The sequence below is a fragment of the Podarcis filfolensis genome (assembly GCF_964270895.1).
Source record: "Podarcis filfolensis genome assembly, chromosome: 6".
In the NCBI taxonomy this organism is placed as follows: domain Eukaryota; kingdom Metazoa; phylum Chordata; class Lepidosauria; order Squamata; family Lacertidae; genus Podarcis; species Podarcis filfolensis.
This window is the reverse complement of record NC_139609.1, coordinates 20,272,531-20,300,363: the sequence shown is the minus strand read 5'-3', so window position 1 is coordinate 20,300,363 and position 27,833 is coordinate 20,272,531. Positions and strand designations below refer to the sequence as shown.

At 42.4% G+C, this 27,833-nt stretch overlaps 1 protein-coding gene and 2 long non-coding RNA genes across 3 annotated transcripts in view; all 3 read left to right on the top strand.

Moving 5' to 3' along the window:
• The window catches only part of LOC310765451, a 38,769-nt gene extending 17,668 nt beyond the window's left edge, over positions 1–21,101 (top strand). The window contains exons 3-4 of the long non-coding RNA XR_014549597.1: positions 16,063–16,188; positions 20,994–21,101. This is a non-coding gene — a long non-coding RNA (uncharacterized lncRNA). The remainder of the gene's footprint in view (positions 1–16,062; positions 16,189–20,993) is intronic.
• Positions 992–6,541, top strand: ZNF281 (zinc finger protein 281). Its single transcript, XM_083620050.1, has one exon. The coding sequence runs from the start codon at positions 1,376–1,378 to the stop codon at positions 4,157–4,159; it is 2,784 nt and encodes a 927-aa protein (XP_083476176.1). The 5' UTR covers positions 992–1,375; the 3' UTR covers positions 4,160–6,541.
• Positions 21,102–21,967: 866 nt separating the features above from the next.
• On the top strand, positions 21,968–27,272 carry LOC310765454. The gene is made up of 3 exons (XR_014549600.1): positions 21,968–22,469; positions 25,486–25,579; positions 27,180–27,272. It is a non-coding gene; the product is annotated as an uncharacterized lncRNA (long non-coding RNA).
• Positions 27,273–27,833: the final 561 nt, after the last annotated feature.

The following is a 27,833-nucleotide window of genomic DNA, read 5'->3' as shown; positions in this document are numbered from 1 at the left end:
ATGCACTGGGGGCGGGGGAACCTGGCATATCTTGCTAAAGGGTTTTAATTTTCAAAATGGACACGGCATGCTATATGCAGTTGTCTCCAAAGAAAAAGATGGAGGCAATTCATCTGTTGACTATGGATTTTCACATCTCATATATTTTATTTAAAGAAGCGTGTTTGCAGACTTGATTTGGAGAACCTAAGTGGCAGGGAACTAAGGGAACGCCTTGGTTTCCACCAGGTGCAGCGGAAAGCGGGAGATTTCACAACTTCCACTGGCTATCTGATCTATTGCTCCATTCTGGCCTTGCGGGCAGGAAGCATTTCCCGGTATCCCCTTGAACCCGCGGGCAGCCTTTTCAACATTCAAGCCGATATCTGGCTTACTAAACAGCCGCGAGCGACGAAAGGTTCGCCTTCTCACTATTTGGTTCGCCCGCCCCGCCATTCATTCTTTATAGCTGAAATCCAGAGCTGAAATCGCACCAGGCGCGCACTTTTATTGGGGGGTGGGGTGTACTTACGTCCCACTGAAACCAGCGGGGCTTAACTTTAACCATGGCAGGGATCAGAACCCAATAGGTCCCCCCCCCCGAATGTGGACCCATTGCCCCAATCTGTACAGTATTATCTAGACGCGTCAACTCGCGTGTGCGCGCGTACACACGATGCTGAAACTGTGCTTATGGGATCTACGCAGCCCCGTGCCCATTGATACCCCCACTGTGACCCACAGAGAAACAACTGTTATTTATTCTGGTGGGGGACTGCGAGGGGCACTGGCTGGTCCCCGTGCCTCTTCTGAGTAGGTGCCCGGCGGGAAACGCGGCCCGACCGTGAGGTAATGCGCGCGAGGGAGGGGGGGCGGGAAAGGAGCGCAAAGCAGAGAGACACGCAAGGGGGTCCCACTCGCGCCTGCGCCCTTCCCGCCTTCCCCACCGCCGGCGCCGCCGCGGCTGCTACCCTGACTGGGCAATCTTTCCCGGCATGCCCCGCGTGGCGCATGGGCAGTGCGGGGCCTTTCCAGCGAGAGGGGGGGCGGCTCTGCTAATTCCATTGTGGAGCGGAGACGGCGATATTTTTAACTGGAGGCGGCGGAGAAAGCGGCGGCGGAGGCGGCGAGGCTGGGCCGGGTGGGGCCGAGCGGCGGACGCGAAGGAGAAGAAGAAGAAGAAGAAGGATGCTCCGGGCGGCGAGCGGGCGCTGAGGAGCGGCGGCGAGGGAGAGAGAGGAGAGGGCCGGGCCGGCCAGCCGGCCAGCCGGGTGAGTGACTGCAAAGCGAGCGGGGTCTTGCGGCAAGAGCCGCCCCAGAGGGCCGCGCCTCCCCTTCGTCGCCTTCGCCCTCCTTTCCTCCTCCGCTGCTCCTTTTTCCCGGCCCCGAGGGGGACATGAAGCTCGGCAGCGGCTTCCTGGGAGGCGGCGGCGGCGGCGGCTCTTCTTCCTCCTCCTCCTCCAAGAGGGCGGCGATGGAGCCCACCTTCCCCCCCAGCATGGTCATGTTCAACCACCGCCTGCCGCCCGTCACCAGCTTCACCCGGCCAGCCGCGCCCCCGCAGCATTGCGGACTGGCTTTGGCCTCCGCCTCGTCCGCCAACTCATCGTCCTCGTCCGCCGCCTCGTCGTCGTCTTCCTCCTCCTCCTCTTCCACCGCGACCACCGTAACTGCCGCCGAGCCCCCCGCCCCACCGCCGCCGCCTCCTCCTCCTCCTCACCCTCAGGGCATGACTTTCAAGAAAGAGCCGGCGGGGGGCTTCCCTCTCACGGCCTCCTCGTCGTCGTCCCAGCGGGGCTCCTGGGGCTTCTTCCACTCGCTCATGAATATCAAGCAGGAGAAGCCCAGCGACCAGGAGGAAGAGGAGCAGCAGCAGCAGCAGCAGCAACAACAGCACCACCACCATCACCACCACCACCACTATGGGGGCCTCTTTGGGATAGCCGGGGAAGAGAGGCACCCCAACCTTGTAGGCGGCGGAAGCGGAGTGGAAGGGGCCAGCCAGAGCGTGATCCAAGACCTCAGCCTCTTCCACCACCTGCACCATCACCCCCACAGAGGAGACTTGCTGCTGGGCATCCGAGGTGGTGGCGGCGAGGTGGGTGTTGGTGGCTCGGACGAGCCCAAGCTTGACGCCCAGGCCAGGAAGATGAAGAGGCCAAAGTCGGAATCTCAGGGAATCAAAGCCAAGAGGAAGCCGAGCGTTTCGTCCAAGCCCCTTGCGGCGGGAGATGGAGAAGCTGCCATGCTGTCCCCTAGCCAGAAACCTCATGTCTGTGAGCACTGCAGCGCTGCTTTCAGGAGCTCCTACCACCTGCGCAGGCATGTGCTTATCCATACCGGCGAGAGGCCTTTCCAGTGTAGCCAGTGCAACATGGGTTTCATTCAGAAGTATTTGCTGCAGAGGCACGAAAAGATCCACAGCAGGGAGAAGCCGTTTGGGTGCGACCAGTGCAGTATGAAGTTCATCCAGAAGTATCACATGGAGAGGCACAAGAGGACGCACAGCGGAGAAAAGCCATACAAATGTGAAACCTGCCAGCAGTATTTTTCAAGGACTGATAGACTGTTGAAGCACAGACGTACATGTGGAGAAGCCATAGGGAAAGCAGGTGCTGGAATGGATCCTGGGCCATCAAACCATAGCATGGGCAACTTGTCTATGTTGTCTCAGGGAAATACAGGTTCGTCAAGGAGAAAAAGCAAAGCAAAATGTGTATCCACTGAAAACAAAGAGCATAAGCCTACTCATAAAGTATCTGACTCTCAGATTGCATCTAATATGACCTTGCAGAATTATGCGGTGGAGATTCCTATAGTGTCTTCCAGTGGTGGCTTAATTGGCACTGGGATAGAAGAACTGCAGAAAAAGGTGCCAAAATTAGTCTTTAAAAAAGGAAACAGGAAAGGTACAGACAAGAGTTTTCTTAACTTTGTGTCACCATTACCAGACCTTCTTGGTCAAAAACAGTTGTCTGGAAAACCAAGTGGCTCTCTTGGCATAGTCGCAAATACCAGTGTGGATGCTATTGGCCTCCTTCAAGCTGCAAATAGTAAACCAGGTCAAATAAGTAGCAATTATGACGATGCCATGCAATTTTCAAAGAAAAGAAGATACTTGCAAACTGCCAGCAGTAACAGTGCCTTTTCTATAAATGTTGGGCATATGGCCTCCCAACCGTCTGTAATACAGTCTGCAGGTGTGAGTGTTATGGACAGTGAAACCCCGTTATCTCTTATTGATTCATCATCTCTAAATGCTGACATCAAATCTTGCCACGATAAGTCTGGCATTCCTGATGAAGTCTTGCAAAGTCTTTTAGAGCAGTACTCTCACAAATCAGAAGGCCAGAAGGAAGATCCCTTCAGCATTACTGAACAGCGTGTGGACTTACATGCCTCAGGAGAACATACAGAGATGGTTCAAGAGGAGAACTTGAGCCCCAGCTCCCAAACAGCTTCAAATGACAAAGCAAACATGTTGCAAGAATACTCAAAATACCTCCAGCATGCTTTTGAAAGAACAACTAATAGCACTGGTTTTGCTTTTGGACCCAGTTTCCAATTTGTAAGTTTGTCTTCAAGCCTTCATAACCATACTTTGTTTCAAGACAAACAAATATACACTACATCTCCACTTGAGTGTGGTTTCAGCCAATCTGTTACCTCAGTGTTGCCATCTGCATTGTCAAAGCCTCCTTTTGGGATGTTGCTTGGATCTCAGCCAGGTTTTTATTTATCTGCTTTGGAAGCAACACATCAACAGTTGACTCCTTCACAAGAACTAGATGATCTGATAGACTCCCAGAAGAACATAGACACTTCATCAGGCTATCAGTCCACACCTCAAAAATTGAATAGCCAGAAGGAACAAAAAAATCTAGAATCTTCATCAAGCTTTCCACTTCCTTCTCAGGAACTAGCTAACCAGATAGATCCCCAGAAGGACCTAGAGCATCGAGCAACATACCAGATAGAGACCTTTGCACAAGCATTTGGTTCTCAGTTTAAGACGGGCAGCAGGGTGCCAATGACTTTCATTGCTAACTCTAATGGGGAAGTGGACCATAGAGTAAGGACTTCAGTGTCAGATTTCTCAGGGTATACAAATATAATGTCTGATGTAAGTGAGCCATGTAGTACAAGAGTAAAGACCCCAACTAGCCAAAGTTATAGGTAAAGTTCCAAGTATGACTAGGCTTGGGGGTGGTCTTAATGTATTAGTTTTATTTTGATAACACTGCCATTGGAATGTTTCTACACAATCCTAATACAAATAATGTAACACGCCCTTTCAATGCAACTTTTCATTTTTAGCTTTTGTTAAAGTAATTTTAGATCAGTTTGTATTATGGTTTTTAAATCAGATTAATAGACTTGATACTTCACTTTTTTGTTGTTGTTCATGTGACAGTGTTTAGCAATCAAACTTACCTATTTAGATTGTCAGGGAATAGCCCAAAAAGTTGAAAATGCAAAAAAGGGAAAAAACGAAAGAAAAAAACACACAAAAAACCTTTGTTCCTAGGATTAAGGTTTATTTTAATTGCTTTACTCTCAGGAAAATGTAATGAAGCAAGGGGATTCTGTGCACTGTTGGTGTATTGGAGTTTCCAATTTACAAATAAGTGGCAAATCTACTTCACCATTTAACAAAGGGATTTTAAGACATCAGAAATTGCTGTCTCATATCTGGGTGATACAAAAATTCTGAGAACTTAGCTACCTACAGCTTGTTATAGTTGTTAACATACTTCTTTATTTCTTCTTCTAGATGATGATACTCATTCCAGACTGGTGGGATAGTCTCAGATCCTTGGTATAAGCCTGGAATGATAGCTTTAATAATAACAATAATGTCCACCCCATTTTCCCCTGAAGGCTGTGATTTTATAAAGAGATTTTAGCGGCATAATCCTCAAGAGGAGTTTTAAAGTGCCATTTTGATGTCATTGGAACCCCAATCTGAAATTGCAGTCTTAATTTATATACTTTTTGGGAATGCATTATTTATTAAATACGGGGTTTTTTTTAATAAAAAAAATATCCCCAATTGGCTACCAATCCCTCTCTTCCCCCTACTTAAATATTCCTGTTTAGTGTCTTGGGTCTTTTTCCTTCTTCATCCATTTTCAATGCCAAGCTCACCCTCCATGGTTTGTGATCCTTTCCAAGTTCCTTTTAGCTCAACAGCTGGAATTTTAGAAGATTTACATTCCAGAAGATTGCATAACTTATTATGTGTTTTCCGATGTCTTGTGGCATCAAAAGTTGAACAATTTTTAAAAGGCGAATGCTCCTATTTTAGAAGGCCATAAAGGTTTCCTTAGAAGATACGATAAGAAAAAAATACTCAGTTGTACATAAAGAGGTCCTCCAAAGTGCATTGGGATCTACTAGCTTAGTCAGCCATGCCCACATGCAGTCTTGAGTATTTTGGGGGGTGGGGGTGGGGTTAAGATTACATGTGGCTAAATGATGTGTAGAAGAACAATGAGGTTGGCCTAAATGTATGAACCATGTGACCAATATGTACGTGGTTTATTGTAACCAGAATCTCCAAGGAATTGTTGCTCAAATTCATGTATATTTTGTGGTACATTATTTATGATATGTGAATCTTGATTAGAGCCTGTGGAGCCACGGAAACCTATAGAAAACTTAGTGGCTATTTTAAAAACTGCTGAAAAGCAGTTGCACTGCCCAGAACCACTTTTTTTTTGCAGATGTATTTTTTTTCCTAATTAGTTTTTTTAATGTAATTTTGGTGATGTTTCCGCAGATTTTTAAAAATGTACTTTTGGTGATGTTTCTGTCTTGCGTACTTTCTGAAGGCAGAAAAGTACCAGTGGTTGTTTGCAGTCTTATTGTGTAATTGGCCTTTTGCAGGCTTCCATGTATAATAAAGTAATTAACATTGTACAAGTGTAAAACACTTCTGTTACGAAGATGGTGTTAAAAGAACTATGAATTCTTAAATTGTTACAAAATGTTAAAACATACCAGTTTTCTCTTCCCCCTACCCACCAAATCAACCTGAACACTATTTCACCAAATGAACCACCACATTTATTACTAATGCATAATTAATTAAATCCCACTTATTAAAACTTGATATGTACTTGATTATGTATTTTCCATTCTTCAAAATAGTGCTGTTAATTTTCCCTGCCATCTAGGCATAGAGCACAACTTATCAAGGGATGGAGTGTACTTTAACCACTGTGTTGTTCTACTATGGGTTTTTTAATTTGGTTTTTAAGTATTTTGTTCCACAGCGGTTATGGTTTTATTTTCTTTTATATTGTGTATACTGGATAGTGTGTATGTTCTGGGATTGTTTGCTTTAGACTGTGACCAATTAAAAATGCTATTCACAAAAATCTAAGGAAAGAAGATGTTGTATTATCTATCCAGTTACACCTCTGGCTTTGTTAAGAAAATTCCGTAAAATGTTTTTAAACTAAATTGCTGGAACAATAGAAGGATAACTTGCTTGCTTTTAAAGGTATTTTTATTGTAAAACTTCTTTAGGTGAACAATAAAAACACTCTTTTCGTTACTTTGAGATTTAATTTTTTTTGGGTATTCTGTGATGTCTGGGTTGGAAATTTTCTATTTGATGATGTTATTTTGAATTAATGACAGGTTAAATCCAACTTCTGTCCACACAACAAAACTTCCTTTTCTACTCCCTGTACCGACCCCAAATCTGCTCTGGAGGTTTGGGGGCACCCCAGAGCAGATTTGGTATAGGGGCAGGAGAGGGAGGGGAAATTCTGTTGTGTGAGCAAAAGCTACTCTGCTCACACAGTGACTTAGTTGGGAAGAAACCCAGATCAGTTCTGGCTCCATGGGAACCTGTTGAAAGTTGGGGTCTAAATTGTGGGGTTCTTCATTTGAATCTTAAGTTGGATCTTTAAGCAAGTGCAACTAGGTGAAGTGGACGTACAACCTTTCTCAGATCCAGCAACAAAGAACTTACTTTTAAAATGTAAAATCCCAGAAAAAGGCAGGGAGTTGAAGAGCTAGATTCAGTTTCACTTGCTTCCCCAGACCCACCATAAAGCTTTTGGAGGTCTTAGTTCTTAGAAAGAGATTCCATGTCTGCAGCTTCAGCTGTTTGGTGCATGCTTACATTGGATTGGTGTGCACAGGTTTAATGCCCAAATCAAGAATGATGCAACTGGTTATACATGCTCAAGAGATATTGGACTTCTGTTTCTCAAATACACTGGGGAATTTTTTTAAAAGTTGTTTTGATCCATGATATGGGAAGGGGGTCTACTGCAAAAAGTTATTCCAAGGCTTTTTTGGTATGCCTAAAGTAGTACTTACTATCCCACCCAGTTTGCTTTAGTCTGTATATAATAATAATAATAATAATAATAATAATAATAATAATAATAATGCTTTTAAAGTGCTTCACATATAGTATCTTGTACTTTTTAAAAACAACCCTCAAGGTTAGGTCAGCGTTATATTTTTATTCAAAAATATATCCCACCTTTCCATTAAAAACGCTCAAGGTGGTTCCTATAAAATATTAAAGCGATAAAACAACAAAAGAAACTTACTTTTGTATCATGTGACATACAGAAGTAAGATTTGAACTGGGGATTCCATGCTCGATCTTGGTCACTAAAATTACATCAGAGTGAAATGTTTTCTGAAAAGACTTACTTCCAGAAGCTAGAGTGGCTTAAAGTATTTTTTCTTCAGTATGTTTGAAGTAAAGATTGTAAGTCTGGTTGCAAAAATGGCAAATGATTGCATTATCACAATCAGTGTATGCTCCAAATTCATATAAATGACTACTTCCCAGCTGTTCAGTTGTATTTCAGGATGAAGAGCTGAGCAGAGAACAAAAACAAAATTTTAGAAGAAGAAGATTCACAAGGCTTTTGTAAGGAGCGAAAACAAGTTTATCTGAGCTTTTGAAGAAGACTTTTTCAATAGTTATTTCTCTTCTTTCCCATTCTGTCCCATTTAGAAGATAGACTAGCTGCAGCCTAACTTTGCAGTTATAGGTGGAACTAATAACTCCACAGTCTAATAACTTCACTGCACTGCTTTGTGCTTTGCTCAAAAAGTACCAGAATCAAGGGCAGAATTGCTTTAAATATTTGGACGCTACCTGAAGAGTATATAAATTAGAATAGGCTGGAAAGTAATCTAGTGTGTTCTGCCCTGAGTGAGGTTTAACATTCATTGTTTTATTGGATTTTAGCATCAGCAACCTGATTGGTTTAAAAGAGGGCAGTCTGTAAGCAACCCAAATTGGAAATGACCTCCTAGGGCCATCAGAGAAGCGGGCCTAAACTAAAATGGTTGTTAGCATTTTCGCTCTTGAATGCTAAGAAAGCAGCTTATAAGAAGGCTATGACTGGCCCAACCAGTGGTCTATTCCATGGGTAGGCAAACTAAGGCCCGGGGGCTGGATCCGGCCCAATCGCCTTCTCAATCCAGTCCGCGGACAGTCCGGGAATCGGCATGTTTTTACATGAGTAGAATATCCGTGTTTATTTAAAATGCATCTCTGGGTTATTTGTGGGGCATAGGAATTCGTTCATCCCCCCCCCCAATATAGTCCGGCCCGCGAACAAGGTCTGAGAAACAGTGGACCAGCCCCCTGCTGAAAAAGTTGACTGACCCATGGCTGTTCTAATGAAACAGTGTCTGGCAGTGGAAAAACAGATTTCTTTGTGAGCTTCACAGGCAGACCATGGTGACAATATCTATCTGGGATTCCAAAGTATTCAGTGCCTGAAAACTGGATTGCATCTCTGGCTGAGCCAATTAGGATCTTCCATGTATCCATCCGTTCCCCTTTAAAAGCTCTCTGTGTTAGATGACATTGCAACATCTAGTGGCAGTGAGTTCCTTGGTATGATTAATCACCTTCGGCCAACGACTCTGGCTTTTTATATTTTGAGAGTCTGAATAATTGTTCCCCTATTCACTGTGTGGGTTCACAAGGCATATATCCAGTCACCAGATTAATTTTAGTTGCTCCAGCTTCACTGTGCAATATTCTTAATGCAGGCGCACAATGACCTAATAATCATCCCTTGTAGTGTTATACAGTTTGTTTCATCAATTTATTTACTTGTTCTAATCAAGGCAGAATGCTGATAATGATACAGGGTAAGTTGGAAATGGACCAAAACTTTGTGTAAATATTTTTAAAGGTTTATGTTTTGTTTTAATATTATTTAAGAGAGCTTGTATGCCACTTAATTGTAACTAAAATCTCTAAGCAGCTTACCAAAAAAGTTGTAACTTTAACTTTTAAAACCAAGCAGTCCGTGCTGTTGTTCAAAGTGAATGATAGTTTCTTTTCTGACTTCTTTTCCATCTTCTTGGTCTTACTTCTCTAACTCCCCTTCTATATATTGCAGCATAAAAATGCTTCACCTGAGTATTCTTAATTAAAAATTTGGCTTTAATATCAATTCTGCGTGATATTAGCCTAGGGGGATTTTAGCTCCGTTACTCATCCCCTGAAAGGTTAGAACCTCTCGTTTTTATGAGATTGCAATCAATTTCTGAGCAGATGAGTTCAAATCTGACTTTTGCAGAGACATTTGTGCACTGGAGAATGTATTTTTATTTCCATCTTCATTACTATTCAAATCAATTTATTTTTAGTGGTACATGGTAAGCTCAATAAGAATGTTAAAAGGCCAAATATTTTTGTACTATTATGCAGGTGCAGCTAAAGCTTTATGTGGTGAGCTGAAAGCCTGAGTTTCTTCTCATTATAGTGTAAGAAAATCCCCAGTGGAAGAAAGTGTGTTGAACAAGATTGTCTCTAAGGTCTTGGTTGGCAACTAATTTTTAAGCTACTGGCTCAATCCCTTTGGAGACCAGATAGGCAAAAGTTAACCAATTTCTTCCCAGGCTGACCAGCGACAGTAGTCTTGGCAGTGAGTGAATCACTTGCTGTGAGATCCAAGCAAGGGATGTCCTTTGAACAACTGAGAATCTTAAGGGGGAGAGCCAGGATGCATCTCCATACCAGTTGCTGGGAATTGCAGGTGAGGGTACTATTCTGCTCAGGTTCTGCTTGCAGGCATCCCATGGCTACTGCGAGAACAGAGCGCTTTTTGGCCTGATCTTTTACGTTACACTTGTAAATGAGAGAAAGCGACCAATGCAGCTGTAGGGAGAGATGGGGAGGCACATGCAGATATGTATGTGTGGAGCTGGCTGGACTTCTTGCTTAGCCACACTAAAAGTGTAGATCTGCTGGGTGTAATAATAATAATAATAATAATAATAATAATAATAATAATAATAATAATTTATACCCCGCCCATCTGACTGGGTTTCCCCAGCCACTCTGGGCGGCTTCCAACAAAACACTAAAATACAATAACCGATTAAACATTAAAAGCTTCCCTAAACAGGGCTGCCTTCAGATGTCTTCTAAAAGTTTGGTAGCCATTTTTCTCTTTGACATCTGGTGGGAGGGCGTTCCACAGGGCGGGTGCCACTACCGAGAAGGCCCTCTGCCTGGTTCCTCTGTTGTGCTTGTTCCTCAATAAAGTAAACTTTTACGATCTTAGCAGGGTTAATCTGCATGCAAGAACCTTTCCGTAGGCACTGGATAGCTCAGTTGATTAGAGCATGGTGCTGATAATGCCAGGGTCACAGGTTTGATCCCCATATGAGACAGTTGCATATTCCTGCACTGGACATTTTAAAGCAGAGGTTGGATGGCCATCTGTCATGGACGCTTTGGTTGAGATTCCTGCATTGCAGAGGGGTTGGACTAGATCAGCGTTTCTCAACCTGTGGATCCCCAGATGTTGAACTACAACTCCCATTACCCCTAGCTAGCAAGGCCAGAGCTCAGGGATGATGGGAGTTGTAGTCCAACAACATCTGGGTCAAGAACCGCTGGACTAGATGATCCTCAGGGCCCCTTCCAACTCTACAATTCAGCAATTGATTCAATGATCAGTATCATTGGCTAGATTAGGTAATGTTTTGAGTTTCGTTTCCTTCAATACAGGGAGCCCTTGGGCAAAGTGCTTCCTGGAGAGCCACTTCATCGGTGGATCCCAGTGGGCAGCAGCAGTGTTCTCGGAGTTGCATCAGGAGTAGTGTTGGAGATTAAAATGGTGGCTGCACCTAGCTGCCTAGCACTGCACAGAGAGCAGGTCTAGATGTTGTTGTTGCTTAGTCGTTTAGTCGTGTCCGCCTCTTCGTGACCCCATGGACCAGAGCACGTCAGGTCCTCCTGTCTTTCACTGTCTCCCGCAGTTTGGTCAAACTCATGTTTGTAGCTTCGAGAACACTGTCCAGCCATCTCGTCCTCTGTCGTCCCCTTCTCCTTGTGCCTTCCATCTTTCCCAACATCAGGGTCTTTTCCAGGGAGCCTACTCTTCTCATGAGGTGGCCAAAGTACTGGAGCCTCAGCTTCACAATCTGTCCTTCCAGTGAGCACTCAGGGCTGATTTCCTTGAGAATGGATAGGTTTGATCTTCTTGCAGTCCATGGGACTCTCAAAAGTCTCCTCCAGCACCATAATTCAAAAGCATCAATTCTTCGGCAATCAGCCTTCTTTATGGTCCAGCTCTCACTTCCATACATCACTACTGGGAAAACCATGGCTTTAACTATACAGACCTTTGTTGGCAAGGTGATGTCTCTGCTTTTTAAGATGCTGTCTAGGTTTGTCATTGCTTTTCTCCCAAGAAGCAGGAGTCTTTTAATTTCTTGGCTGCTGTCACCATCTGCAGTGATCATGGAGCCCAAGAAAGTAAAATTTCTCACTGCCTCCATTTCTTCCCTTTCTATTTGCCAGGAGGTGATGGGCCCAGAAGCCATGATTTTTGTTTTTTTGATGTTGAGCTCCAGACCATATTTTGCGCTCTCCTCTTTCACCCTCATTAAAAGGTTCTTTAATTCCTCCTCACTTTCTGCCATCAATGTTGTGTCATCTGCATATCTGAGGTTGTTTCCATAGAGAGGGAGCCTGGGCAGGCATCAGTGGTCGACTCCAGCAGCAGCCCAATGATGCTAAATGCTGAGGTCAGCCCTACTTCAAAAGTCTGCTGGTAGTTATTTATTTATAAAAATAAATTTATGTACCACTCTATCATAGAAATATATCAAATTGGTTTACTGCAATATAAAACCATGTAGTAAAACCATACAGAAAAGCTAGCAAAAGAATTAAAAACAAGCAACAGTAGACCGTTGTGGGGGATGTACTCTTAATTGCCAGCAAAGGCTTGGCGGAATAGAAAAGTTTTCAGCAGGTGTTGAAATGTTGGCATGGAAGGTGCCTACAGAATCTCTCCTGGCAGCGTGTCCCATAGGACCGGCTCAGTTTCTCTTGTAAAATGAGCCTCACCAACTCTGGGACAGAGGCTCCTGCAGATGATCTCAATGATCAAACTGGGATATAAGGGTTCAGGCACACCTTGCAAGAGCAGTTTGCACGTTCAGGTAGTTAAACCTTATTTTCACAACACTGAACTGCCTAGATGCATCTGTTGATGCAGACTGAAATGTGTTTCCATATTCCCAACTACAAGCGAAGAAAGATTAGTCGCTTCTAAAGCTGAACCATGGCCGCTGTTAACAGTGAAATAAAAATTTCCCTGTTCTCAGACTGATTATGTACATCTGATTTTGTATACTTGATACTTCTCTATAAAAGTAAAACCTATGGGGAATGGTGTGAGAGAGAGAGTTTGGAGAATGTAAAAATCCTCCCCTTACTCTAATCATATAGATGACAGGAACAGTTTCATGTGATTTTTGTAATTTTAATTTCATCTCCCCTGAATGTAATTTAAAATTTTATACACACAACTGTTTTGGTCATTAGTATTCTTTTCTTTGAATCTAAAGTGTAACGGTCTTTCTATGAATGATTGTGCAGTCATGCCACAGCTGAGGTGAAGATTTAGCTTCAAATAAATCATTTCCACATTCTTGCTTAAGTGGCTATTTTAGAGTAGGGAAACACATTTTCTATTGGGATGTAATGCTGCAATTTCCTTGACCTAAGGTCTGAACAATTTTTGAGCAATGTAGGTTTAGTAGTTTAACAACAAAAAAGAAATATATATATAAATGAAAGAAGCAAAAAAAAAAAAAAAAAGGTAAATAAAAGTACCAAAATCTGTAGAACTAAAACCAAATGAATTAATCATCTTTTAAAAATTAGTTTGACAGATGGGAAGTTCCACACATAACTTTATGAAAACAAGGAGCAATACAGTATGAGTCTAAGGGCCACTTATATTATATATTAGGTGTATACCTATTGTTATCAGGGAACAGCGATTCACTACAGCTGTTTACTTGGCATATTTAAAAGCATCTTAGTCCAGTCTTTGATTCCTGAATTCTGATTCAACAGTGCCCAGCCAATGAGCTCTAAGGAACACACTCATCATAGCATGAAGACAATATGCTTTTTATTCGTTTTGATTGTATTCAGTAAAGTCCTACTCGGAGTATACCGACTTGAATTAATGAGCCTAAGTTAGGTAAAGATAAAGGGATCCCTGGCCATTAGGTCCAGTCATGACCAACTCTAGGGTTGCGGCGCTCATCTCGCTTTATTAGCCGAGGGAACCGGCGTACAGCTTCCGGGTCATGTGGCCAGCATGACTAAGCCGCTTCTGGCGAACCAGAGCAGTGTATGGAAACACTGTTTACCTTCCCGCCGGAGTGGTACCTATTTATCTACTTGCACTTTGACGTGCTTTCTAACTGCTAGGTTGGCAGGAGCAGGGACCGAGCAACGGGAGCTCACCCTGTTGCGGGGATTCGAACTGCCAACCTTCTGATCGGCAAGTCCTAGGCTCTATGGTTTAACCCACAGCGCCACCCACGCCCATATTCTATTATAGTATTTGCCAAAATCATAATCCATTGCAGTTGCAGGTACACATGGCCAGCTGACAGTAATGTCTTGTTGGTGGGTTTCCCATAGGCATCTGGTTAGCCACTGTGGGAACAAAATGCTAGACTAGATAGTACCATGGTTGCTGTGCTTATACCCTGCAGACTTTTCCTGTATGGAGCACATAAAATGGGAAAGGAAGAGAACTATTCCCAAACACTCAAAGGATAGATGGATGCCAACAATTCTGGGCAATTGCAATTGAGCCACAAATCTCAGGCACATGTCCATCACATGTCCCCAACTGTATGGAAATGAGCACATTGCCCTTTCACACTTACTACGTTTTGCAACCAGAATTGCGTGTGGAGGAAGAAAGGGAGAAATCATTCTTTTGCAACTGTTCATGTCCGTAAGGGGATGGTGTGGGGGCTAGCCATTAACTAATCAAATTTCAGAATACTCTAGCATTAAATGGTGACTCTGTTTTTACTGTTTTACTCTGTGTTTACTGTTTTAACTGCTTTTGAACATAAGAGACCTGCTGGATTACAGTGGTACCTCGGGTTACATACGCTTCAGGTTACAGACTCCGCTAACCCAGAAATATTACCTCAGGTTAAGAACTTTGCTTCAGGGTGAGAACAGAAATCGTGCTCCGGCGGCGCGGTAGCAGCGGGAGGCCCCATTAGCTAAAGTGGTGCTTCAGGTTAAGAACAGTTTCAGGTTAAGAATGGACCTCCGGAACAAATTAAGTACTTAACCTGAGGTACCACTGTATCTAGTCCTGCATTCTGTTCTCACTGTGGCCAGCTAGATGCCTATGGGAAACCCACAAGCAACACCTGAAAGCAACAGCTCTTTCCACACTTGTGGACTCCGAGCAACTGGTATAAAGTGGAATTCTGCACACAGATCTTTTGGGATCCATCCAATCCCAACCTGAAAACGTTTCAACAGTAACACTTCGGTGGTGAATTGCATGATGAGGTAACAAGTGATACGGAGTCCTATATGGATGAAACTTGAATGTGGAAGAGAACAGTGTGAGAGTCTTCTATTTATTAATAGAATTAATTAATCTTAAAAGGAGGACACTGGTGCCAAATTAAGTCAAGTTCAGTATCATTGATGTCAAGTAACCTGTACAGTGGTACCTCGGGCTAAGTACTTAATTCGTTCTGGAGCTCCGTTCTTAACCTGAAACTGTTCTTAACCTGAGGCACCACTTTAGCTAATGGGGCCTCCTGCTGCTGCTGTGCCGCTGGAGCACGATTTCTGTTCTCATCCTGAAGCAAAGTTCTTAACCTGAGGTACTATTTCTGGGTTAGCGGAGTCTGTAACCTGAAGCGTATGTAACCTGAAGCGTATGTAACCTGAGGTACCACTGTACTAAGAAGTGGGGGGCGAGAACAAGTTATTTGATGAGATCAATTCACAGCTATATAATTTGGGCAGCATTTTTGCAGCCACTTGACTTCGTTGAGATGGAAGGAGTTGGAAGTGGTCGAAGTGATTCCACCCTAACAGCAAACATAAGCAATTTGCTTGCTTTCCAAACAGCTTAAAATAAATAAATAAATAAATAGATCAAATCACTAAAACCCTTGTAATGGCTGTCAGGCAAGCTGATTATCTTTTCAGCAGTCTTTTATTAAGTTAATACCTACAGATGCTCCCTCGGCTGATGCGAACAGGTAATCTATTCTGGAAGATGCTTGTTCAATGACTTTTGATGGCTGCTGGTTGCTGGCCACATGTACTGAACACAGAGGTTGAGTGTTTTGTCTATATGTAAGTGTGGGTGACTAGAGAGAAAAATCAGCGTAGGTAGGTAGCTAACAAAGGGAAGGGAAGTTTTGGGTTTTGTGGTTGCCTTGATGTTGCCTTGCCTTTTTTTTTTAAAAGGGGGGGGGGCGTGATTTTAAAAATACTAACTATATGTCTGTTGTTTTGCCTGCTTCCCCAAGTAACTCACGTATTTGTAAAGGCACAAGTCTCCTGTTCTTTCACCTCACGAGGAAGTTTGCCCTGTGAAAAGCAGCACCCATGAAAATTCCTTTTGTTTGGGGAGGGGGGAACTGAGGGGGGAAACTATCAAAACTGCGCTGATTGTGAGAAGAAATACCACATAAATTATTTCTTGGAAAATGCTTAGTGACACTTAGAATTGATTAACATTTCTGTGCTTTCTTTTGTTCTCATTCAAGGGGGAATCTTTTCAAGGCACCCTATTCAGGCTAAATGTAAAACTTTCAAAATTCCTTGGCCTTGAAGAGCACAGAGATACATGAGGATGGATACATCAGCGGGAAATGGTTTAAAAATATGTCAGTGTAAGTCCCCCCACCCCACCCCAGCCAAGTAGATTGTAAGTCTGTCGGTTTATCAACAAATAAAGATACAATATTGTTTAGTGCTACCTGCTTCTCAAATCACAAAAGTGGTTTTTGTGAGGGCTAGACAATACAGAGCAAGAAAGTATGTTTAAAGATGCATTTTTTCGCCAGATTTTTTCTGACGAAGAACAATGCATTGCTATGATTTTATAATTATGTTTTAAATTTCATGAGCTTAGTGAAATAAATTATGTGGCTTTGCTAGATCTTAAATAGTTTTGTTCCACTTTAGAACCACAGCTGGAAGAAATTAGGAAGACATGTATTTTGTTTTTCTTTCAAGAGAAAGAAAAAATTATGAAATTACTTTCTGATCCTATGCATGTTTACACTGAGTTCAGTGGTACTTATTTCCAATTAAATGTGTATAGGATTGCAGCTTTAATTTCACTACACCTCTGCTATGACATTCATAATCAGGAAATGCGAGCTATAGTGGCCCAAGAGAGGAAGATTTCGATTTCATCTCCGGTCTGCTGTTCACAGTACAACAATATCACTGAATGCAGCTCCTTTGGTCTCTGCCAGCTCTCACGTTCAACCAGTTTTTAAAGAATGCTTTGTATGCCGGAAAAAAACCCTGATTCAATCTCTTCTGTCTAGGTAAGGCAGGAAAAAGCACCAACGAGCCAGGTATTGTAGACAATTCTGAGCTAGACCGACCAATTGTATGTCTCAATATGTCAGCTTCCTAAATTTATATTGGGCACCATATTTTATTTGGTGTGTGTTCTTGTGCGCTTGCATTAGATCTGCACCCTCTGCCATTGACTTTTGGCTTTTTCATTGCAAGTTTTGAAATGCAGAAACTCGATGATGATGATGATGATGATGATGATAATAATAATATTTTTTTATTTATATCTCGCCCTCCCCAGCCGAAGCCGGGCTCAGGGCGGCTAACAACAATAAAATAATACAACATTCTAAAATCATTTCATTATAAAATTAATTCAAATCAAATTGATGGCAACCATTGGGCTAGAGTTCTGTGAAGATTGCCAAAGGAGGGAGTCAGGCTGTGCCCTGGCCAAAGGCCTGGTGGAACAGCTCTGTCTTGCAGGCCCTGCGGAAAGATGTCAACCATAGATTGGTTATCTGCACATTCGGCTGCGTAACTTTGATGGTGTGCCATGGAGATTAAGACTACATTCTTCTGCACACCTACCCAGCAGCAACAAGCACGGGAAGACCTTTCTCTCCTTAGTAAAGATTAATGGGAATGGGCTGCACAAATTACGGTATCTCTGATGACTCAGACATAATTTTGCAGTGACCAAGCTCTTGCGGATTAACAAAGCAGAAAAACAAAAATGCCAAAAGAGGCTTGCTACAGCCCTGTGCCTTGAGGTCACTGTTTGACATTGCATCATCTGCATTGCTGTGGGATTATGTGTACTTTCAAATTAAGAACAAAATGGCTAAAGTGAATGCCAGTCTTTCACTTTTGTGCAGATGTTATAATTACATTTCTATGTTAACTATGGGAATAGGAAGTTATGCAAAACGAATAGCTTTACTCAGAGTTGAGTATCCATGGGAAAGGGCTATAGCTCAATGGTACAGCAACCGTGTTACATGCAGAAGTCAAATTTCCAGCATCTGCAGGTCAGAGATGCTGCCTGCCTGTGTAGACAATATTGAGCTGGATGGACCAGTGCCTTGACAGCTTTCTGTGATACATGGGAAAACATCTCTCATTCTAGTACAGAAGTGTGTGTGCATGCAGTCATCAGATTGCGAACAACAACATTCTCCCCCACTTTGGAACAAGAAATTTACCTTTGCTCATATTTGAGGGTTTCCTAAATTTGTGATTCTCAAAAAGAGAGGTACACGTGTGTCCTTGTGCACTTGTGTGTGTTCAAGGAGAGGAGGTTTACCTTGACCTCCCCTCCTCTTAATGCTTCAGCTTAGGTTTGGTTTTTTGTTTTGTATTTCTTATTGAATTGAGAGCCATTGTCAGGTGTGGCATATCAGATAGGGTGCAGAGATCTCAGTCAGGATAAGATTCTCAGAAAGGCTTGTACTTGGATAAATAATGAGATTAAATAGTGAAACGAAAAGAAAATACCACAGTGTATTTTGAGAGCATTTGTTGAGGTTCCATTTTTAGGACTCAGGCCTCCGAAAGAAGGATATAGCAATGCTAACAGCACAGATCATTCAATTCCCCACTCCTCCGCCTTCCTTCATCCGTCTAAATAATGGTTTCTAACAACTGCCATTTAGTCTATTTTAGCCAAAAATGTAAATCATCTTAAGAAAAAAAATTAGATGTGCCATATGGAGATTGGCGTAATTCTTCCCTGGCCTCTCTAAATGATGCTTGTGACTGGTGTAATACAGTTACTAACTGTGCAAATCTATATATGTCTGCTGGAAAGTAAGACACATTGAGGTCAATGAAACCTATTCCTAGGCACGTCAGGCTACAATTCAGGCTAAGAGAGAGTGTTGGGAAAAGCCTAGTTCAGATCACATCCCAAAATAAATGAATGACCTTAAGTAAGCCTCATTCTTTCCACCTCAGCCCATTCTGTACCATACTTTTGGTCTGCCTTCCAGGACTGTTGAAAGCACCGGGCTGTTAAGCTATTCAGAAGCAGTTGTGAGCATGAGATGTCTGTCCCTCCCTTTCTAGTATTCTTATTGTGGGATTGGGACACCTCATATATGTTCTTCACAATGTCTACGCAACATCATTGGGATCAAAATGGCAGCCTGATGCTGAAAGGCCATCAATGTAGGCCACACAGGCAGACCTTCATGGGGAAACCATTTCATAAATGGGTTGCTACAACCAAGAAGGCCCTGTCTCCAAGTGTTATCTGCCATCATCACTTCAGACAATAAGACACCTAGAGGAGGACCTCCAATTACCTGAGGACATAGGCAGGCACATGTTGTTGTTGACAAGCCCTCGGGTATCCATGTACAAAACCATAAAAGTACTTCCCTCTTCCCTTAGAATTCCCCCTCCAGTAAGCATATATGGTCCTACTTTTTATCCTTTCCCTTCCCTTTTCTGACCTAGATCAGCTATGAACATCTCTGTAGCAGCTATCCAACTTACATTTGCTCCTAATGTGATTTAAATCCCTTTAGTGTAGTCTTCAGACCACCAGTGGTCCATGGGCTTCTGTGGTACTGCAATGTGGTGTAGTTTCTTTTATTTCTTATTGTATTGACATTTTGAATTGCATTTTTAAAAAAGAACAATGCATTACAATTGCTCAACAGTAGGCAGGGTGGGGACATTAAACCGTCTTCTAAGACTCTCAGCCATTTTTTGGGACTGGGGAGGAAGTTTGGGAGCCACTAGTTTCAATGCTAATTTCCACTTCCCACATTCAAAGCCCATTCTTTCCCTCAAAGAATTCTGGGCACTGTGGTTTGTGAAGGGTTGCTGGAATTGTAACTATGTGAGGAGTAAACTCTAGCACCCAGAAGTATTTGAGAGGAAAATGCACTTTCTAACATTTCAGATTTCAGATGGGCAGAGAGATTTTAATCCACGTAGTAGAAAGATTCAGCAAATCCCAAAGGCCCTCTCTTGAATTATATTCAAGTTTATATTGCAAATAAATAAAATATAGGGTATTTTAAAAGGGCATTTGTTGTGACTATTTTCTTTTCTGCTTCACAGTACATATAATAATGTTATTAGTTACATGAAACTTGAATTATTATTTTTTATCTGGCTTGTCACTTCTCATCTAGATCCCAACCTTTTCATGAAGATAATTAAGAATCTTGTGCAAAGACATCCAGTCTGTGACATCTACATATTATTAGCATCATAAAATAGTTTTCAATTATTTTTTTAAATTTTTTTGTTTAAAGTTATGAGGTAGGTTTTCAACTCTGATTAAGTATTCCTGATTCATGCATGATTCCTGGAAATCTCTGTGGCTGAACTTGTGCAATTGCCACCTCTTGGGTTTGTTTTTCAATTATGATCGCTTTCCTCCATTTTATAGCTGCAGCCATTCTTATGTTATCATAGTGATTTATCTGCTCAGGAATTCTGGTGGTTTTTTTTTATCAGCTGATTGCTTTAGTGAATTCTATCATAAAGGTGATGACACAATGTCAGTTGACTGGCTAACCTAATCATTAGATCTATAGTAACACTATAGTTTGTTTTTCCAGGCAATTGCTATGTTAATTTGCCACACTGTCAACCTACGGAAGGTGGAAATAACAGGGTATGACAACTGCATTACTTCAGCAGCATCATAAATGAGAGTGGCAGCTGGGAATGGTTAATAAACATTGTACATTTTAAAATAGTCCAGAGAAGAAAAAAAATTCCCTTTTGCAATAGTTACAACTTTTATAAATAGTGTTGCTCCTTTTTACTTGCTCTGATCTCAGGCCTGAAGCACACAAATGAAGCTTTTACCACATCTCCAACACCTGGAAAAGTTTGACTGCTTCCCCTGCCAGCTTGCTGTTTAAAAGCACAGGGACAGTGGCAAGACTAGCTAAGAAAAAACACAATAGAGAGCAGGATTTGTTTTCTTCCTCAAATTAAATTATTCTGTAGATTTACTGGTTAACACTAAGTGTTTATTAATACTCAAATGTACCTAGTTTGAGGTTTGCTCACATTTTCTGCCTATTATTATTATTATTAAATATTTTATTTACTAGCCTGCACTTGTGCTTTTAACTGCAACATGATATGCAGAAATTATGGCAGCGAAGCTTTCATAATCCCTTCATCTTCCTTGCAGGAAAAGACTTGCTTTATTTCTGGGTGCCTGCTGCTGTTCAAGGCATAGGATCAGGAAGAATAAAAAAAGTTTGCAACTCTTACTGTTTATGCAAGCTAGACAGCGAGACTTAAGTGGGTACTTGCCATTTTCCCCTTTATATTTACTTCTCCTTCAGAAATCTAATATGTAGGATAAGGTTTATCCCCCTCCAAAATGCACTTTTCCCTGTCTGTGCCCACCCAGTAGTTTTTCTCATGCCACCACTGTAATGCTGGCCACTCAACTCAAGCCTTCAATTTGAATGAGGGTTGCAGGATTTTATATATATCTATATCTAGGAGACGCGGGTGGCGCTGTGGGTTAAACCACAGAGCCTAGGACTTGCCGATCAGAAGGTCGGTGGTTCGAATCCCTGGGACGGGGTGAGCTCCCATTGCTTGGTCCCTCCTGCCAACCTAGCAGTTCAAAAGCACATCAAACTGCAAGTAGATAAATAGGTACCACTCCGGCGGGAAGGTAAATGGTGTTTCTGTGCACTGCTGTGGTTCGCCAGAAGCAGCTTAGTCATGCTGGCCACATGACCCGGAAGCTGTACGCTGGCTCCCTTGGCCAATAAAGAGAGATGAGCGCAGCAACCCCAGAGTCGGTCCCGACTGGACCTAATGGTCAGGGGTCCCTTTACCTATATCTATATCTATATATATCTATCTCAAAGGGCACAAACCAGTGTGTAGTAGTATTTAGAGTGCTGAACTAGGATCTGGGAAACCAGGGTTCAAATCCCCACAGGGTGACCTTGGATAACTGGGTGACCTTGGACCAGTCACTGCCTCTCAGCCAGCCTACCTCACAGGGTGATTGTGGGGATCAAATGAGGAGAGGGAGAACCATGCGGGCCACCTTGAGTTCCTGGGAGGGAAAAAAAGGTGGCATATAAATGAAAATAAATAAATAAATCAGTGTGAGATTCAAACTCTTTGGAGTTGCTACCTAGGTACAAGTTGAGTTCTTTTGTTTTCCAAATTAATATGGGTGTAACTGTCATGGAGCTGTCTATAGATACGGTGAATATAATATTTCTGTAGCTCAGTGTTTGCTTTCCTTTTAACACATGGGATGCCTCTCTCACTTTTGCATCTTAATCATGGTGGTGGTTTTTTTTGTTTTTTTGTGTATTTGCATTATGTCTTCAATTCACTGCCTACCCCAACAAATGAAACCCCTGATCATTATTAAAGCAGCAACTTTCATGCAACCTTCTTAAAGAGTTATTCTTTCTCTGCAGGGCTTAAGTATATGTCCTAAGGCATTCTTTTCGGTCTGCATGTTAACTCATTGAATTACTAGATTAATGCAAAGAAAATGGCTCCCATCGAAACTCCTCAACATCTCTGAAGATCTCCATGGACATTCCTCCAGGGCCACCGACCTGATTATTATTAGCATAGAATACCACTTCAACTTCAGTTGCTTCGCTGAAGAAATCCTTTGCACGTATGTTGTTGCCAAAATCTTCTTCCCAGAGACATGACCCACCAGGCTTTGTCTGAATATAAAACAATGGCAGGTGCATGTGAAACAGAAGTAGTGTGTGTTCATTGAAACATAATGCAGGGGCCGCTGAAATGTTTTCCGCAGCAGGGGGGGCACAGCTGCAGTTTATCAGGGCAACTTGCTGCCTCATATTCCACGTGGGAATGTATCATCGGTGCCATGTAAATCTTAGCAATCTGCTCATCCTTAATTAGCGGGCATTAATTTCAAGCATTTGCCATGTTAAACTGACATGTTTGAACTCTTTTTAAAGTGTCGGAGTATGAAAGATTACATAGGAAAATCTCTGCCAGCTATTGTAGCAAACTAACGCTTGTTACCTAGAGTAGATTCAGATGACTGGAGCTTCAAAGTAACCAGCTTAGTAAGAGCTTAGCATAGGTCACCTGCCCTGTGGGGAGGGGCAAGGTAGGTACCTGTACCCGACCATGCATTTAAGCTCAGGGTTACTGCAGTGGTCACAGTAACTGTGTAGCCCGTTCACTCACACCAAAGGATGTGCGGAGCCCCTCTCTGAATGTTATATGAGAAGCTTCCTTAAACCAGGTCAGACTATTTGTCCAACAAGCCAAGCATTGCCTAATTTGATTGCCTACAGCTTTCTGGGGGTTCAGACAGGAGACTGTCGCAACCTAAGAGCTCTTTACCTGAAGCAGGAGTAGTCAAGGTGGCACCTTTCAGGTGTTGCTGGGCTACAACTTCAATAATAATAATAATAATAATAATAATAATAATAATAATAATAATACCTTTATTGTCATTGTACAACCTGTGTACAATGAAATTAAACGAGCCTCCCCCCACAAACATTCAATGTCAATGTTATTTTCCGTTCAGCAGCCTAACAGCCCACGGATAGAAGCTATTTTTTAACCTGTTGGTACGGCTGATTAAGTGGGACGTGGGTGGCGCTGTGGGTTAAACCACAGAGCCTAGGCCTTGCTGATCAGAAGGTCGGCAGTTCGAATCCCCGTGACGGGGTGAGCTCCCGTTGTTCGGTCCCAGCTCCTGCCAACCTAGCAGTTCGAAAGCACCTCAAAGTGCAAGTAGATAAATAGGTACCGCTCCGGCCGGAAGGTAAACGGTGTTTCCGTGCGCTGCTCTGGTTCGGCAGAAGCGGCTTAGACATGCTGGCCACATGACCCAGAAGCTGTACGCCGGCTCCCTCGGCCAATAAAGCGAGATGAGCACCGCAACCCCAGAGTCGGTCACAACTGGACCTAATGGTCAGGGGTCCCTTTACCTTTACGGCTGATTATACTTCTATATCTCCTGCCCGAGGGTAGAAGATTAAAGAGGTGATGGCCGGGGTGTGAGTCATCCCTGAGAATTTTTCATGCTCTCCTAAGGCAACGATCCCTTGCGATGTCATCTAGCGGACTCAAGGGACAGCCCATGATATCATGTGCTGTATTCAACACCCTCTGTAGAGACTTTCTGTCCGTGGCTGTCAGGCCAGCATACCATCCCTGACTGCTGGCTGGAGCTGCTGGGAATTGTAGTCCAAAACATCGGGAGGGCACAACATTGGACACCACTGCTTTAAATGTAAAGGCCAGGAATGGAACTTGGGACATTGTGCATGCTAAATGTGTGCTCTACAGCTGACCTTTGCAGAGCCAACCCTATCATTAGGCAGAGTGAGGCAACCATCTCAAGAGGCAGATGTTCAAGGGCAGCAGGAACAGCTCTTGAGCCCCCAGCCATGGCCACTCCTGGGCCTCCAAATTTGGCCTGCTGTCTCAGCTTTGATGAAGGATCCTATCTAGGATTCCTATTTACTGTGGTATCTGGCACCTTGTAGTAAAGGGCAGGTAATAACAACAACCATAATTAATAGCCCATGTGGAAGTGTGATTCAATCAAGTTCTCTTATTTTATTTGTTGGTGGTTTGGCAAAGCTCCCCAAGGAGCACAGAAAAAAATAGCAAAATACAACAATAATGATAAAAAAGATCCAATAAAATGAGAACACACTTACATCAGTTACTCTGGAGCTCATTCTGTTGACCAGGGTTTCCCAAGCTTGGGTCTCCAGCTGTTTTTGGTCTGCAGTTCCCATCATGCCTAGCTAGCAAGACAGTGGTCAGGGATGATGGGAATTGGAGTCCAAAAACAGCTGGAGACCCAAACTTGGGAAACCTGCTGTAGACAGTGAAGGCTTGTCCTTTAGGGCAAATGGGGCACTGCCCACTGGCCCACTTTCTTCCTTGAATCCAGCCCAGGTCAGCTTCCTCCTCCTTAGTTTCAGTGTTGCCATTATCAGAAAATAATAGGAGGATGGGGCAAAATTTAAAGTAGTTGGCTCAGGATGCACCTACTGGCCTTTCAGCCTTCACCCTCCAAGTGGCATTGGCCACCACTGGCTATAGAAAACATTCTGGTTCTCGTGATGAAGTTACTTTGATTATAAGTCTCTCCAGCAATACCCATTTTAAAAGCATTTGATGTGAATTTCAAGACATTTATTCTGAGAACTCAATCTATTGCTAGGTCCCGTTTAGTTAAAGGGTCAGCATGTATCTTTCATATAATTTTCTTAAGCTACTAGTGAAGAGACAATGATAAAATAATTAAATTCATTCGAGACTGCAATGCTGCAAGTCTGTTCTTGGAAATTAGCCCTATTGAATTCCATGGAAGTCAGTATCTACTTCTGAGTAAACCTACATATGGTTGGCTAAACAGGAAAATAGTAGAAATGTAGTATTAGCATGAACAATTAGATTTTTTAGTATGATTGCTGCCCCTTGAGCCATCAGGATGCCTTCTGGGGAATATGTAAAGAATCTTCATGAGTTTGGAATTTGTTATTTATGTATAAGTTTAGGCATGAAATCAATTACTTGCACAATTGGCATGCTTTGATTTGGATGATATGTCTTATAAGTTTGAGAATATTGCTTTTGAATGTGAATGGCACAATTAATTTCTTCATTTAATTTCTCTAACTTAGGTTACCAAAGTTCGTTCTCGATCAAATATGGCTAAGCACAATAGTCTGGTTTGCAGAAAGCTGCAACTGAAGGGGGTGGAAACTGTTCCTGCAGGTAGGGAATAAGGATTGAATGCTCCCTGCAAACAAACAAAAAAATCCCAACACCCTTCTTGTGTATAGAAAACCAACATGTCTATATGAAAATTAAAATTATTATTTTTATTAATCAGATTTATATACTGCCTTCATCAAAAGATCTCAGGGCAGTACACAAGATAAAACCTATAAAGATTTTAACCTAACCTTCTCCCCAATTTTCTATGAATAGTGATTTCTTGCTGTCTCCACTGCTACCATCTAGACTCTGAAGTATTACAGTCTAAGAATAATATCGATATGTTGCTCCTTTTCTCTATTCCCGCACAGCTTTGGGAGCATTCTGGAAGCTTTCACTTCCATCATTGATTAACCACAGCTTGTTGTGTCAACTTAACCAACAAACTGTGGTCAAGATGACCTATGGTTTATCCAGCTTATTTTATGCAAGCCGTAATTAACATTAGCCACAATTTGTCAAGGTTCGGATGACACTAGTTAGCATAATATGAAACCTCAAGCTCCTGAGCTGCTCTATTGTGGCCATGGCAGAGGAGTAGGGGGCAAGCCTCAGGCCATCCAAACTTCCTCATTGTGTGACTTTCAAACTCTCCCATTAATTGCCTCACTGTTTTGAATCTCAGATGATAAAATCTCCATGAGGTGACTTTATTGACTCATTTTCACAATGAAAGCTGTTTGTCTGACATTGCTCCTGCTTGAAAAGGGATGAGGTTACAAGCACCTTAGAAAAAAGAATCCCATTTCAAAAAGATGTCATAGTCTGATGCCATAACGGCAGCAGTTTTTTGTAATATGCAAAATTAATTCAGTCTAATGTCTCCTAATGAGCAAATGAGATGGGTCAAGTCATCACAAGAGAGTTTTTGCTACCTCCTTTTTAAAACTTGTGAAGGAGGCCTTAGAAGTCATTCCCTTGCAAAATGAGAGAAGTGGTTTCGCATCAGGAATACTTTTATTTCGTGCTTTTGGAAGAGCATGTTAGGGTTCATAGAGCTTTGCCCTGCCTTTGGCATCTAAATCCTATGCAAAAACATGCAAAGTTGGGGTTTCAAGAAACATCTCCAAACTCCCTTAATCCTTCCATCGACAACTGCACTATTGGGTTACACAGTTTTAATCCCAGAGGAGTTGTCTCTTGACATTAAACTGTCCAAATAGTATTTATATCTGCTGCTGCCTTGCAAGATCACTTAACCCTGCACAGCAGTTTAAAAGTAGTTAATGACAGCCCCAGCTTGACTTGCCCCTTATGAATGATCACATAAGTTCGACCTGTGCTGTCATGGTTTATGGAGGAAGGCAGTTTGTCCATTGCCTGCTGCTTCAGCCCCAGCAGGTAATTTGAAATGAAATGAGACAGTTTCTACAAGCAGATTGATTTGGGAATCTTGCCTGTTCTTCCCTTTGACCCTTGACAAGTTGACACTACAAAGATTGTGACTTTAAAAAATGATTGGGTGCAAATACATTTAGGTAGATGATTTACCGCGTGTTAAAGCAAGGACGTTCAGAGTGAAGCTGTGAGGGAAGGTAATTGTGAACTTTAACAACTCATGTTTTATGTTTCTGTTTTTCATTAATTATCTGACCAGATGAATCTACTGATAAAAAGTGTACCGCGTAGTATCCAGCAGGGTCCAGTGGAAAGACATCAGAAGCCAAGAGCAGATCATTAGCTAATATGTGGATCTGTGAGTGGACAATTAAAACGCTGCTATAGTTGTTGTCATAACCCTGTTGAAGCTTGTTGCATTTAGTCAGTTGGAATAGATAGCAAAACTGAAAAGCAAGGGTTAAGTTTGAAGGCAATGTACCATGAGTTGCTATTTGAATATATGGCTCCCATGCATAACTCACTTTTTTTTTTACCTCTTCTTCTGAATGCAGTAATGAAACCACCAATACTGAAAAAATCAGTATTGGGCATGCATGAGAACAACAAAATCAAAGAGCCACTGGTAGTAACCGTAGACAATACTGAGGTAGATGGAGTGATGGTCTGGCTCAGTTTGAGGCAGTTTATATTCCCTTTTCAATTTACCTAAGGGTGAAAATATTAGTGTTGTTTACTAGGGAACCCTGCCCCTTGACATTTTTAGCTACTGTTTTAAGCTGCACTGCTGAAGGGTAAGATTAATTCTCCAATTGAAACTATGGAACTTTACCTATCATTTTGTGTGTGTGTGTGTTTTTTTTCCAAATCTTGATCTGGGACTTTTTGTGTGCCACTCTGAAATTAAATTATG